At 44.2% G+C, this 13,362-nt stretch overlaps 1 protein-coding gene across 6 annotated transcripts in view; it reads left to right on the top strand.

The window, feature by feature from the left end:
• The window catches only part of CMSS1 (cms1 ribosomal small subunit homolog), a 372,753-nt gene that overhangs the window by 339,371 nt on the left and 20,020 nt on the right, over positions 1–13,362 (top strand). For 5 of the 6 annotated variants that reach the window (XM_032776664.2, XM_032776665.2, XM_032776668.2 and 2 more), the window contains exons 3-4: positions 7,385–7,456; positions 10,326–10,455. In XM_032776664.2, the coding sequence (XP_032632555.1) occupies positions 7,385–7,456; positions 10,326–10,455 (202 nt within the window). The remainder of the gene's footprint in view (positions 1–7,384; positions 7,457–10,325; positions 10,456–13,362) is intronic. The other variant, XM_075072415.1, reaches the window with a different exon arrangement.

The following is a 13,362-nucleotide window of genomic DNA, read 5'->3' as shown; positions in this document are numbered from 1 at the left end:
AGCTGTCATGGGAATAAAAGGATAGGTCTTTAATGATTGAGAACTGGTAAAAGACAGGGGAAAAAAGGTAGGAAATTAATGGTAAATTTCAGAATGGAGAGTGGTAAACTAGTGGTGTTACCAAAGGGTCAGTCTAGGACAATCCTATTCAATTTTAACTTTCCTAAATGAATCTGGAGAAAGGGGTAAACAGAGGAGGGGCAAATTTGCAGATGATACTATAGCGACTCAAGATAGTTAAGAACAAAGCAGATTGTGAAGAACTATCAAAAAGATCTCACAAAACTAAGTGATTGGGCAACAAAATGGCAAATGAACAAGAATGGTGGATAAATGTAAAGTATTGCCATCATTGGAAAATAACCCAACTATACATACAATATGATGGGGACTAATTTTAGCTACAACGAGTCAGGAAAAAGATTCTGGCGTCATCATGGATATTATCTGAAGATTCCACACGTGCCAGAGCGGTCAAAAAGCAACAGGATGTTAGGAATCTTAAAAAGGGGATAGAGAATAACTGGACTATATTATTGCCCTATATAAAAATCCTGGTTACGCCCCACATCTTCAAATACTGCGTACAGAGTGGTCTCCCTCATCTCCAAAAGATATTCTAGCAAGAAAAGGTTCAGAAAAAGGGCAACTAAAATGATTAGGGGTTTGGAGAGGGCTCATATGAGGAAAGATTAAAGAGGCTAGGCCTCTTCAGTTGGAAAAGAAGGAGACTAAGAGGGGTATGAATAGTTATAAATCATGATGATGTGGAGAATGGATAAGGAAAAGTTATTTACTTATTCCCATAAATCAAGAACTAGGGGTCACCAAATGAAATTAATAGATAGCAAGGTTTTAAACAATAAAAGAAAGTTTCAAACACAGCACACAGTCAGGCTTGTGGAATCCTTACCTGAGAGGTTGTGAAGGCTGGGACTATAAACAATGTTTCAAAGGGAACTGGATAAAATTCAATGGTGGTAAGTCCATAAATGCTCATTAGCAGAAGGGTAAAGACTGGTGTCCCTAGCCTCTGTTCATCAGAGGATGGAGATGGATGGCAGGAGAGAGATCACTTGATCATTACCTGTTAGCTTCACTCCCTCTGGGGCACTTGGCATTGGCCATTGTCGGTAGACAGATACTGGGCTAGATGGACCTTTGGTCTGACCCAGTACGGCCGTTCTTATGTTCCTCTCCGTGCTCCCTGGCCAGGTCGGAGGCGGGAAGCCAGAGCTGGGCATGGGCAGTGCAGGGCAGCTCTTGCTCTTGCTGATGCCATGGAGCAGGCAGCTACAGCATTCCCTCATCTCCTGCTGCTGCAGGGGGTTGAAGCTCACAGTCCCCTTTGCTCATGCAGCTGGTAGGAGCCGCCTAGGCAGGGGGACCCGGTTCCGTGACTAGCAGAGCCCTCGAGGAACAGGAACCGCAGGGGAGCTTTCTCAGCACATAGCCCCTAGCTACCTCCTCCCTGCACCCTGAGCTACCCCCCCACCTGCCCACAGCCCCGAGCTACAGCCCCTAGCTACCCCCCTCAATGCACCCTGAGCTACCCTCCCCGCCTGCACACAGCCCCGAGCTACACCCCCCCACCTGCACACAGCCCCAAGCTACAGCCCCTAGCTACCTCCTCCCTGCACCCTGAGCTACCCCCCGCCTCCACAGAGCCCCTAGCTACCCCCTCTCTGCACCCCGAGCTACCCCACCCGGCTGCACACAGCCCCGAGCTAACCTTCTCCCCCACCCCCCTGCCTGCACACAGTCCCTGGCTACCCCTCTTCTCTGGACCCCGAGCTACCCCCCCCGCCTGCACACAGTCCCTAGCTACCCCCCTCTCTGCACCCTGAGCTAATCTCCGGGCCTGCACATAGCCTCTAACTACCCACCTCTCTGCACCCCGAGCTACCCCCCCGCCTGCGCACAGTCCCTAGCTACCCCCCTCTCTGCACCCCAAGCTACCCCCCCACCTGCACACAGCCCCTAGCTATCCCCCTCTCTGCACCCTGACCTCCCCCCGCCCCCCGCCCGCACACAGCCCCTAGCTACCCCTCTTCCGGCCCCTTGAACTGTTTTCAAACTTTTTGAACTGAGCCCCCCTACTTTTGAGTTATAATTTTTGGTTGCCCCCTCCCCCAACCCAGTTGCCCCCTCCCCCAACTGATAGGTGGCCTGCTGAGGTGAGTCGAGGTGGAGGTGGCACTCCCTCCAGGGACCATGCCGTGCAGAGTTGGCTTGAGCTCTGATGGGCCCTGTCCATCCAAAATAGAAGTCAAATTACACTCATGCCTGAACTCCCGCCCCCTGTCCCCCCCATCCCCTGCTGCACCCTTGAGTTTTTATAGCATGTTGTAGGGGGCCTCAGAAAGAAAGAGGTTGAGAACCCCTGGCCTAGGACATGTGCTGCTAACAGAGATCTTTGTTTAGTTTAAGGAGTAGAAGCCTGGATTTTGGAGCAGGAGGGCTCTGAGTTTTAGCCCCACAACAGCTATGACGCTCCATGTGGCAATGGTGTGCGGCATCATGAGGCCACAAATTCATTACAGTATCACACAGCTCTTTTCTTGCAAAAAAGTTTGCTAATCAATATTTTTACAGAGGTGCCTGTAATTTTAATGTTTGTATTTCACTTGAATCCGGCATTTCTGGTGCATATTAAATTGCAGATTTAATCCACTTCACTCCTGTCTAATCCACAGTCCAGAAGCTATTTTGTTGTGGCCTTGGTGTATGGAAACCAGTCAGGAGAGAAATGAATGGAATTAACAACATATATATTTTCAGTCCACAGACTATTTTGATAGTTTAATTAATTCATAGACTGCACACCCACAATGAAAAGAACAATTTGTCTCCATTTTAAAGCAGTTGGTTGAAATGTTTATTTTGTCAGTAACTCCCAAATTCAGTGGATGGCCTAATTGGAATGTAAACTTTCACTCTCTCTCTCTCTCAGACACAAGAATGTTTTCACTTTACATTTTGGTTTTTCAGTAACTTGGCGACATGTGGAGAGCTGTTGCATTAGAAACATAACACAGGAAACATTTTATGTTCTGTCTGTGATTAACAAACATGGAATTCATGGCATTTTATTTCATAAATCAAAGGTCTCAGCACAAATTTCCTGTTTTTCTGCATTTTTAAAACTTCCGTGTAAAAATAGCCCAAAAATATGCGGAGTACATGGAGCTAGGTCAAAATCAGTGGGTAGTCTGCACAGTACAATTCAGAAGGAAAAAATGCAAATAATTTTTTTTAAAGGCGATTTGGAAAAAGCTGCTGAATGAACAAGAGTAGGAGAAAACTTGCAGAAGGGTCTGAAGCTTGGTCTAGATAAGATTCTTAAACTACTGAAGTTTCCAAACCATCAACAAAGGACACACATAAACTTACAACCATTCACTGTACAGTAATTAGATTTATCCAAACATCTCAGTTATATGTGGTGTGGAGTTGTTGTGTTGGAATAAATTATACTTGTATTCCTGGGCTCATCAGCTCACCAAGCCTACACTGCTCCTCTACCAAAGGAGTCTTGTGCGTCTAAGTGGAACAAAATAGTCAATGAGTATAGGCTAGTTTCAGTGGAAAATCATTAAAAATAATGGTTCTGTGCACGTTACAGTGGAAGACTAGCAATGGAGAGAGAAGCTATAGTCCATACTTTGACAGATATGGCCATTTCCTGCAATATCCTGGACAAACCTTACTGAATTAAGTTTACGTATCTTGGGAGTCGTATTAAAAATGCAAATGTTTATGTATTATTGTGGGATTGTATGTACCGTATATACTCGTTCATAAGCCGAATTTTTTTTAGTAAAAAAGGGAAGCACCAGAGAAGGGGGTCGGCTTATGAAGGGGTATAGAGAGGGAGAGGTGGGACACAGCCCCTCCCCACAACAGAGGGAGCAAGGAGAGACAGCACAGCCGGAAGGGAAGAGGAGGGGCCAGAGTCTCTCTGCTTCTGGCCACGCTGCTCTCTCCCAGCCTCTGAAGCAGCTGCAGCTCTGGGACTGGCAGGCTTCAGCTGTGCTGCTTGGCCCCATCCCCCAGAGCAGGCTGTGGCCACACTGCCCAGCCCATCGGAGCAGCTCCAGCCAGGCCAGAGACATCCTCCTCTCGTCCTCCCCAGATAAGGTGGGAAGGGGTGGGATGGGGAGAGTGTGGGGGTCCTGGGCTGGGGGTGGGGTCATGTGGGGGGGTGGTCAGGGGTTACTCCCCTGACTCCGAGCTTCTGCTCCCCCCTCCCAAATTTCCCCACCAGTTGCTGTCCTGGCCTGTCAAGGTAAGCGGCTGACACCCTGAGGCACTTTGTTTACTTAGGTTTACCTCCATGCCTGAGGACGCTCGAGGTAAACAAACCATCTCGGCCCACCAGCGGCTTATCCTCATGGCCCGGGAGCCAAAGTTTGTTGACCCCTGAATTATAGGGTCGGCTTATGAACGGGTTATAAAATTTTTCCATTTTTACTTATCCATCTTGGGGGGATCGGCTTATAAACGAACCGGCTTATGATCGAGTCTATATGGCACATCTCTAAAGGGGAGGCGTGACTTAATGTCAATGCTGGGAAATTGTTAGGAGAGCTTCAAAGGGCTCTGAACAATCGGCCAAACAAGAATGAATTTTTAGTTGAGTGGGTTTTGTAGGAAATACTGCGGAGAAGGGGAATGCAAATTCCCACCTTCAGATACAACCTTTTGAAGCTACGTCCCGAGGAGAAACTCCTCGTCTGCTGATTAACTGTTCCCGTGGTCCCAATATTAAAGGCCCAAAGTGTATAATGGAGTGACTCACAGATTCATGGGTGTTCTTGTTCTGAGCAGAAGGTGTTATGAACCTGTTACTACAGGAAAACTCGTGTGTTTTTGAAGGACTGACTCCTACCAGAACCCTTCTGGAGTTAGGGCAATCCATAGGCACCGACTTCCCCACTGCCTAGTGGGTGCTCGCTCCCCCTCCCCCCGGCTCTGCCCCATCCCAACTCTTCCTGCCCCTGCACCACCCTTGCCCCACCCCCATTTCACCCCTTCCCCAAAGTCCCCACCCCATCCCATTTTTTCCCACCACATCACGCCTCTTTCCTGTCCCCATTCCAGCCCCTTTCCCCAAGTCCCTGCCCCTGTCCTTCCTCTTCTCGGCCTCCTCCCCTGAGCACACCACATCTCCGCTCCTCCCGCTCCTTCCCGGGAAGTCCTAAGTGCCGCCAAACAGTTGTTAGGTGACGGGGGTGGAAAGCACTGGGAGGGAGGAGTAAGAGTGGGGACATGGCGTGCTCAGGGCGGGGGGGAGAAGGAGGCGAGGAGGGGGGAGCTTGGCTGCCGGTGGGTGCGGAGCACCTGCTTATTTTTCCCCAAGGGTGCTCCAGCCCCAGAGCACCCATGGAGTCGGCACCTATGGGGTGATCTCTGGTAAGCTTATCAGCATGTGTGTAGGTTCTTTTATTGTTTTAATATGTTTTTTCTCTAATGTTTTCAATAAGACTAGCTTAAGAATAAATGTGCTTGCTCATGAAGAGCTCTGTGGTACCTTCTACCTGTGGGCAATTACACTTCTCTAAGGAGAAGGCAAAGCAGGCCTGCTTAGTCAGTCTGACTTGCTAGAGAATTCACAGTGTGGGCAAGGAACAATGCAGCCTGGAAAACCCCCAGTCAGAAGGGAGAGAGACTGGAACTGAGAAGCCGGGAGCCTAGAACTGGTGCTCTTGCTTTACCACAAGAGGAAAATACAGGTGCACTTACTCTGAGCTATGACACGTACATCTTGAGGGAGGAGAGAAAAACAAGAAACTTATCAAACTGGTTTGGGCCAGCAAGGTAGAATCAGTCTTGTGGGTGGGGTGTATATGGGAGTCTGGACAAGAAGAGAAAAACTTACACAGGGAGGTGAGTTGCCTGGGCATTATATTTGTACAGAATCTAGCACAATGGTCCCCTGATCCTGGAGATGCTACCACAATAGAAGTACCTTATGGCAATAACTGTTTGCAGTGTTGTTATAACCCAGTTGGTCCCAGGATATGAGAGGGATGAAGTAGGTGATGTAGTAGCTGTTATTGGACCAACTTCTGTTGGTGGAAGTTACAAGCTTTTGAGATACACAGAGCTTCCACCAACAGAACTTGTTCCAATAAAAGATATTATCTCACCTACCTTGTTTCTCTTACAACAGTGATAACAGCACAGTCAGTGGATCCAAAACTTTGTGACCTGCTGGATTGAGATGAAAGAGGTGAGGAATGGACAAGAGAGAGATTTCCATTTGCTGGCTCCATTTATAATCTCAGCCAGAGTTAGGAAGATGGTTTGACTTTAATTTAGTAGTTTAAAACATGCTGCTGAGGGAGGGATAGCTCGGTGGTTTGAGCATTAGCCTGCTAAACCCAGGGTTGAGAGTTCAGTCCTTGAGGATGCCATTTAGGGATCTGGGGATTGGTCCTGCTTTGAGCAGGGGGTTGGACTAGATAACCTCCTGAGGTCCCTTCCAACCCTTATATTCTGTGAAATGAGAGCCATACTCATGGTGGCAGGTTTTAGGGGCTGTTAGGACTAAGCCCCATTAATAATACCCAGCTAGCAGGTACACCTGCAGTTCTCAAACTGTTGTATATGTACCACTGATGGTACATGAGCTGCCTCTATATTTAATTTTCCTGTGACCTCTAGACATGATCTCTCTAGTTTGCCACCTTTACAAACTGAATGCCCATATACTGATCATCCTAAATACATACAAGTGGGGAGAAATGAACCAAAGAGACATTTCATGGTATTAAATGAAGAATAGCTTAGAGCAAAATTTGAAAACATCTCTTGAAAGAAGTTACATTATAAACACAAAGGAAATCAGAAATACAGAAAAATCATTATTTCCAGTTATTCTCTCCTATCTGTATGATATAGGTCACCAGCTGGTTGGTTAGGTTGTACCCAATTATTACAAAGGCCTGTTTGGCAAAGTTAGAATGAGTTCTTTCTGCGGATACAGACTAACACGGCTGCTACTCTGAAACCTGTTAGAATGATTGTCTCACACAATAATAGAGATTCGCTTTTTCCTTCTGATTTTTTGTTGTTGTATTAAACATGCTGTATATTGGATGATAAAGGTGTGCCTATGACTCGTATGTTTCAGGTTTCTGTACTTTTTTTCTGTTCTCTGTTACACCAGTGTGAATATGAAGTAGTTCCAGAAGTTACTTCAAATTTACACAACTGTAACAGAGCAGCGTTTTACCCCAGACCTGTACATATCATTTTTTTCCTCTGTCAGTATCTGAATCTTTGTACATAACTTCTGCCCCCACATCATCATGTTCTGTGGTGTTCTGGGGTAATAATATCTCTCATGATGAATCTCTTTTTACAATCTGCTTTGCAGCCTGTGGAATGTTTTCTAACTCATCCTGAGGAAAAAGAAGAACACACTGTGAAGGTGAAAAGGAGAAGGAAGGTATTGGAAACTCCCCCTCTACCCCCTGTCCAACTAAAAGTTCAACACAAATGGTTTTGGGGGCTGGATGGGTGCAGTTGTTTTTATAAGACATGTCACCTTCAGGATAGCACAATGCCAGTGGTATCTTTTAAAGGGTTTTAGAAGCTTGTTTCCCTTGGTGTAGTGTACTGGGACCATAACATTGCAACCAGTTTTATGAAAAGGAGTAAATCAGCTCTACCCCTTTCTCAACTCCAGTCAAATACCTGCTTCATACCTATGTACCCAACCGCAACCTTGTGTCCAAAGCTGACCAGAAGAGCTTAATGCAGGGATTGAAAGGGCATTGGGGGAGATAGAATCACCCCATCCCATCCTTTCAGCCAGGCCACAACAGTAACTGCATTTCATGGGCAGTAGTGATTTGGTCCCTTTTCTCCCCACAGTATAGCTACTGGGGTCCTTGTTCTGTATTGATCTTCTGACCATGACCATGCCTGCCCCCAGAGGCACCCTTCACAGTCCTGGTGGAGATTATATAGCACAAAGTGTGTTGTCTTTCTGAACAGACTAAAACACTTAGCTGTCTCACAGAGCAGGTACGCAGGGTTTTAATTTCATGTTAGATCTTGTACATACCCCAGTGGATGGGAGGATTTTGCCTTAGATGCAGGTCTGGCGTTAATAACCATCCCAGTTTCTTTGCAGCCAAAACAAATGCATCCCATGATGAAAATGGGTGACTAGACCTAAAATAAACCTCCAGTTTTCATGCAAACAGTAGAGGCTTAGTTAGATCTTTTTTTTCCAGTGGTAATATGCCATTAAGTCTGTACACATAACCTGTCAAGTAATCATCATGAAGAATTTATTATACTGTACTACCATATAGGTCCCAAACTAATGACTCTCTTTTATAAATAAATAAATAAAATAAAACCCTTTGCTCCTTAAGCATCTGGAATGAATTGGAAGAAAAATAATAAAACTTCCTGTGTGAAGAACATTTTCCCACAGCTCTCCTTGAAGAAAAAGAGTATGATCAGGTGTCCTTGCACTGACTGTTATGGAATTTCTCATTAACATCAGCATCTTCCTCAAGAGAACCATAATTTTCCAGAAGGAATTGAGTGAGTCAGTGAATGACGCAATGAGCCAGTGAAACGGCAATTATCCTGTGGTACTAAGCAGAATGAGTCTTGTTGATCTTGGGTTATTATCTGTTAGATAATTACTCTCTATAAAACATCTCCAAAAAGTGGCCCAGCTTGCAGTCATTACACAACAGGAAAATTTTACTGAATCAGGATGGAACTTGTTACTGCTGTTCACTGAGTGAAATCACATAGACACTGTAAGGGCTTGCGCCAAAGTCCACTGCAAATGCTCCCAGTGCTTTCAAAAGGTTCTGGTTCAGGGCCTAAATGTTTTGGGACTGAGCAAAAAATTTTCAAGACCTTTCATAGGGCCAGATTATGATCTCTTTAGTCCCATTGGTGAGCAGTTAGCTGGGATGTCTTAAGCAAGTAACAGGTCACTAACAGGAAAAAGTTCACAGTCTGGCTTTTAGGGTTGTCCATATTTTAATACCCTCTGTCATGCCAAGCTGCCTTCTCCGCTTGAAAAGCTCTTGTTTTTAAAAGAAGTAAGATCATTTAAATAAAGAGGGACCCGTGTTCTCTTCCCTTGTCATTCATTTAACTAATTAATTTAGAAAGTGAAATTATGACTTAAAAGCATGGGAAAACTCTGACTCATTTCAGTGGGATTAAGATCAAGCCCTAAATGAGGGCTTCATTTATAAAATACCATTTTCATGATTGCTGGTTAAAGGTAGGCTGCTCAGAATTTTTTTTAAAAAGTTTGTCACTCTCCTTTATGATGTATGAAAATGGTCTGAAAGTGACTATATATAATATTGCTTTTGAAATGTCAACTGCTGACATTCCTTATACTGTACAATCCAGCATCCCTGCTCCTGTCTCCCAGTTGGAGACTGAAAACTGTACCTCAGGTTTCAGTCTCCTGAGGTATCATCATCCAGGTCCTAGAAAGATCTTGCCAAAATCCTCCAACAAACAGATGGAAATAAGGACCTGGTATTCTTGATGTGGTTTCCAACCATCCAGGATTGGCCCAGAGTCTGAAGGAATTAATTAAAGATTGTGTCATGTGATGAAATTCCAGGAATTCACCCAACCAAAATTGGCAACCCTAATTCTTGATATTTTTAGAGCAGTATTGTCAACCCCAATTATTCAAAAATCATGAACTAGCGCCCCCAGAATCATGATCAGTTTAAAAGTAGTAACATTCAAATAAATCTTGGGTTTTTTTTTCTTTGCCTGTTGATTTTTGAGCTGCTAGGGTATTCTCTAGTCATGTTTCCAAACTGTTCTATGCAATCAAGAGGGCTGCAAGCTTACCTTTTTAAATTTAAAAGAGAGCTGAGATTCTTCAGTAATCTCTTGACTCCTGTAGCTAGAGCTTTAAGAAAAACACCCATTATTGTAATATTTATAATACATTTGAGAGACTTGGCAACACTGTTAAAGTTATAAATTAAAAAACCTATCACCCAACTCCTCCCCCAACACAACCTTTGAGAAAATGCCAGTATTGCAGTAGAGTGCATAACAGAGGTACACAGTAAAGATGTTTTGGTTTTTACTTCACAGTGCATCTTCACAGGCTGCAGACCTAGTGCTGAAATTTTCACTCCCAATGAAGCAGTTGGAGTTTTGCCCACTTATAAGGACTTTAGGACTGAGTTTCACCTGTATAAGATTATGAAGCAACATACTCTTGCAGATTGTCATTGGATTGTCAAATGGCAAACACCATATTGAAAATGCCTTACATCTCCTTTTTTTACTTTTGTTTGTAGAAGAAAATGTCTGATATTCTTGCAGAATCATCTCCAAAACCAGGTGTCCCTGAAGACCTACAAAAGCTACTTAATCAACACTTTGGTACTAAACGTTCAGTGATTGAACTAGAAGAGTTAAAACTGCCAGGTAAAATGTGCTGTATCAAAGAGATGTCTTGTGCATTTCCTTCTGCATGGGGGATGGGGATTCATCTGTTTTAGGAACTAAAAGATTTCTTAATCCAGATCTCCTGAGTTTTATGGGGTTTTGTGAGAATTTTTTCTTGTAGTGTATTTCTGTGCTGTTTGAGTTGTGAATTCTTTTGAAATAAGTAAGTGGGTTTGTTTTCTTAATGGTGCAGTTAAGGAAACAAAAGGAAGCATTGTTTCAAAGTATCCAGTCATTGCAGAACATTAATTTCAGGAAGTTTCTTTTTTGACAGAAGTGTGGGGATTTCTAAGTAATGGTTTCCAAGTTACTGAGAGCCAGGAAAATTGGTCTTATTCCTGTGGTTAGTGTAGCTGTACTCAGAGATTTAAGATAAGGCTTCACCTGAGCTGAAATGAATTCTAAAGAAGGAAGAATAGTCAGACACCATTCTGAATTAGTTATAGAATGCTGACTACACTGCTCTTATCACCTGTTGGCTTTTTGGTGAGCTATATGAAATGAGCTGGCAGCTTTAGTCCAGACCTAGTGGACGGATTTTATACCAAAACTGGCTGCGTGTTGGCAGTTTGAATGTAGAGAGACTGGTGAGCCCAGTGATAAAATGGGCAGGGCATGGAGACTGAACTCCCATCTCACCCCATTAAAGGTTTGAGGGGAAGAGGAAACTGCACTGCTGTGCATTCTGTTCTATGAATAAAGTGGAATTAGTTTTCCAGTGCTGTCAATGTGAAGGGGAAAAGGGGGAGTTGTCATAAAAATCCGCTTTTCCATGCTGTCAAAGTGGAGGGGGAGGGGAGTTATAATAAAAATCATTACATTTTTCTTTTTGGTTTAGACAGAAAAGCCTTCTTCCCCCCCCCCCCCCCGTACCTTACCTTAACCCCTAAAAACTTTATCCTAAAAAATTTAATGATCTTATTTTGAGCCCAAGGTGTAGCATTAATTCTTGTTGTTGGGTTATATAAGAAGATACTCTGAGCTCCTATTTATTGATATTGTATACTTAGAGTCAAAAGGGCCCCAGTAACAAGTCTGTTGGCTCTTGTTTTATCTCATTGATACTCACTGAACCCTTTGTGCCCTGAGCCCCCACTACGATCCTTTCAGCCAAGCTGCACTCTCTGTTTTTGACTGTTCAAAGCTTGTCTTTCTAGATAACTGCACTCTCTTCCCAGCTTCATGCAGACACGTGATCCTAGACTGACCCTCCTTTTTTTCTCTAGGGTTTGCTTAGCTTTCTTCTTGAATAAGGGAGAGTTTTGCCATCCTGCCGCATTGCATCCTAAAAACCAGAGAAGTCTCTTCCATTCTCTTTATTGCCATGAAGCACTTACATTTTATACTTCTGAACCCATAAGGTTTTGTGCAAATAACAATACTCTGTTGCTTTCCTATTAAGAAAGGCCTTTAGGCTAGTGAAGCGACCCATTTCCATATGGATTGGGTCTTGGGTTGTTTTTTTCTTTCTTTTCTTGAAGGGGGAATTGGAAGCTTACAAAGCCGAAGGGATTGGTAGCTTGTGTAGCTGTCAAGTCATTCATATCAACTCTCTGGGCAGAACAGAGGGCAAGGACTTGAAGTTGTTTAGTCTTGTTAGCAAAATTCTAAACATAGATGTTCGGGTTTGAGCCAACTTGGTTTCTGGCTGCTGCAAGCTGTAGTTACATGGTTTAAATCCTTTCTGGTTTTTTTAAAGTATTGTTAACATCCCAGTTCTGCCGGTTTGGTGAAAATAGTCATTGACCCACGACATGTATTTAGTTTCCTTTTGAAATTGGAAAATTAAGAACTCTGTCCTTCAACATCTTGCTCTGAATTATTCAACATTATTTAATCATTAATATGAGTTACTGTATTCAGACTGGCTAGGCCCTCATTAGCAAAAATAATGGCAAAGATTGATTACACAACTACCCTGAGGGACTGAAAATGGGCAGCACCAAAAATAGACATTTAGAGCTGTGAAATTACTCCTTGTAAAGTCTTTTCTACGCTGCCCTTTGAACTCATTTAGTATTGATAGCTTCACCTTTGGAATTAAAACTGCAGTTGAAACCTTAGTGTTTTATCCTACAGTGCTGGGGAGGTGCATCTTGTAAATAAAAAAACCAAATGTATAAATCAAAGACTGATCCTGCAAGGTATTGAGCACCCTCACCTCCGCTTAGACACAGCCTCTAAGTAAACAATTAGGAAGTGATTTTAATACCAGGGGTCAGATTCTGAATTCTGGTGGTATAATCCTAAAACTGCAGCAATAGAAAATCCACCACATGGAGGGTGCAATGATGGAAAGCAGCTTCCTTCAGCAAATTTAGCTGGCAGGGCTTCTGCTGTGCTCCAGCTATAAATTATGTCTGCCTTCACATCCACCCTGTCAGAAATGGTGAAGTGAGGTTGGCAGCAATAACATGGCCTCTGCTTTGTATGAATCTCAGTGCTTCCCCCCTCGGGTGCCTGGTGATCAATTGACAAGAGATAGCTGCTGGGGTTAATTCGGTCCAAAACACGCTAGCGGATAGACTGAGGTGTTAAGTCGTGGGAGCCCTGGGCTCGTGGGACTCTCACAATGTACCGGTACTGAGAGCGTGTGAAGCTGGTCAACGCTACGCCCGGCTCATGAGACAGCTCATGGTGTCCAACACCATCAGGTGGTCCGGAGACATCTATACGGAACACATCACAGGACACCGTCAATACCAGGTTGAGTAACTGAGACCGCTGACCAGGGAAATAACCCACTTCCTTCCCTGACGAACCAAGGGACGCACCCCACCCATGGACTTATTCGCTACACTGATACTGACTTGGACTCTTAGTACCTTCCATGGGTAGCGTACCGGAGCCCACTTATCCACTGATGCTTTAAAAACTCCCGCACCC

This window comes from Chelonoidis abingdonii, chromosome 1 (genome assembly GCF_003597395.2).
Source record: "Chelonoidis abingdonii isolate Lonesome George chromosome 1, CheloAbing_2.0, whole genome shotgun sequence".
NCBI lineage: Eukaryota > Metazoa > Chordata > Testudines > Testudinidae > Chelonoidis > Chelonoidis abingdonii.
The sequence above is the reverse complement of the archived record's forward strand: the minus strand, read 5'-3'. Positions and strand labels throughout refer to the sequence as shown.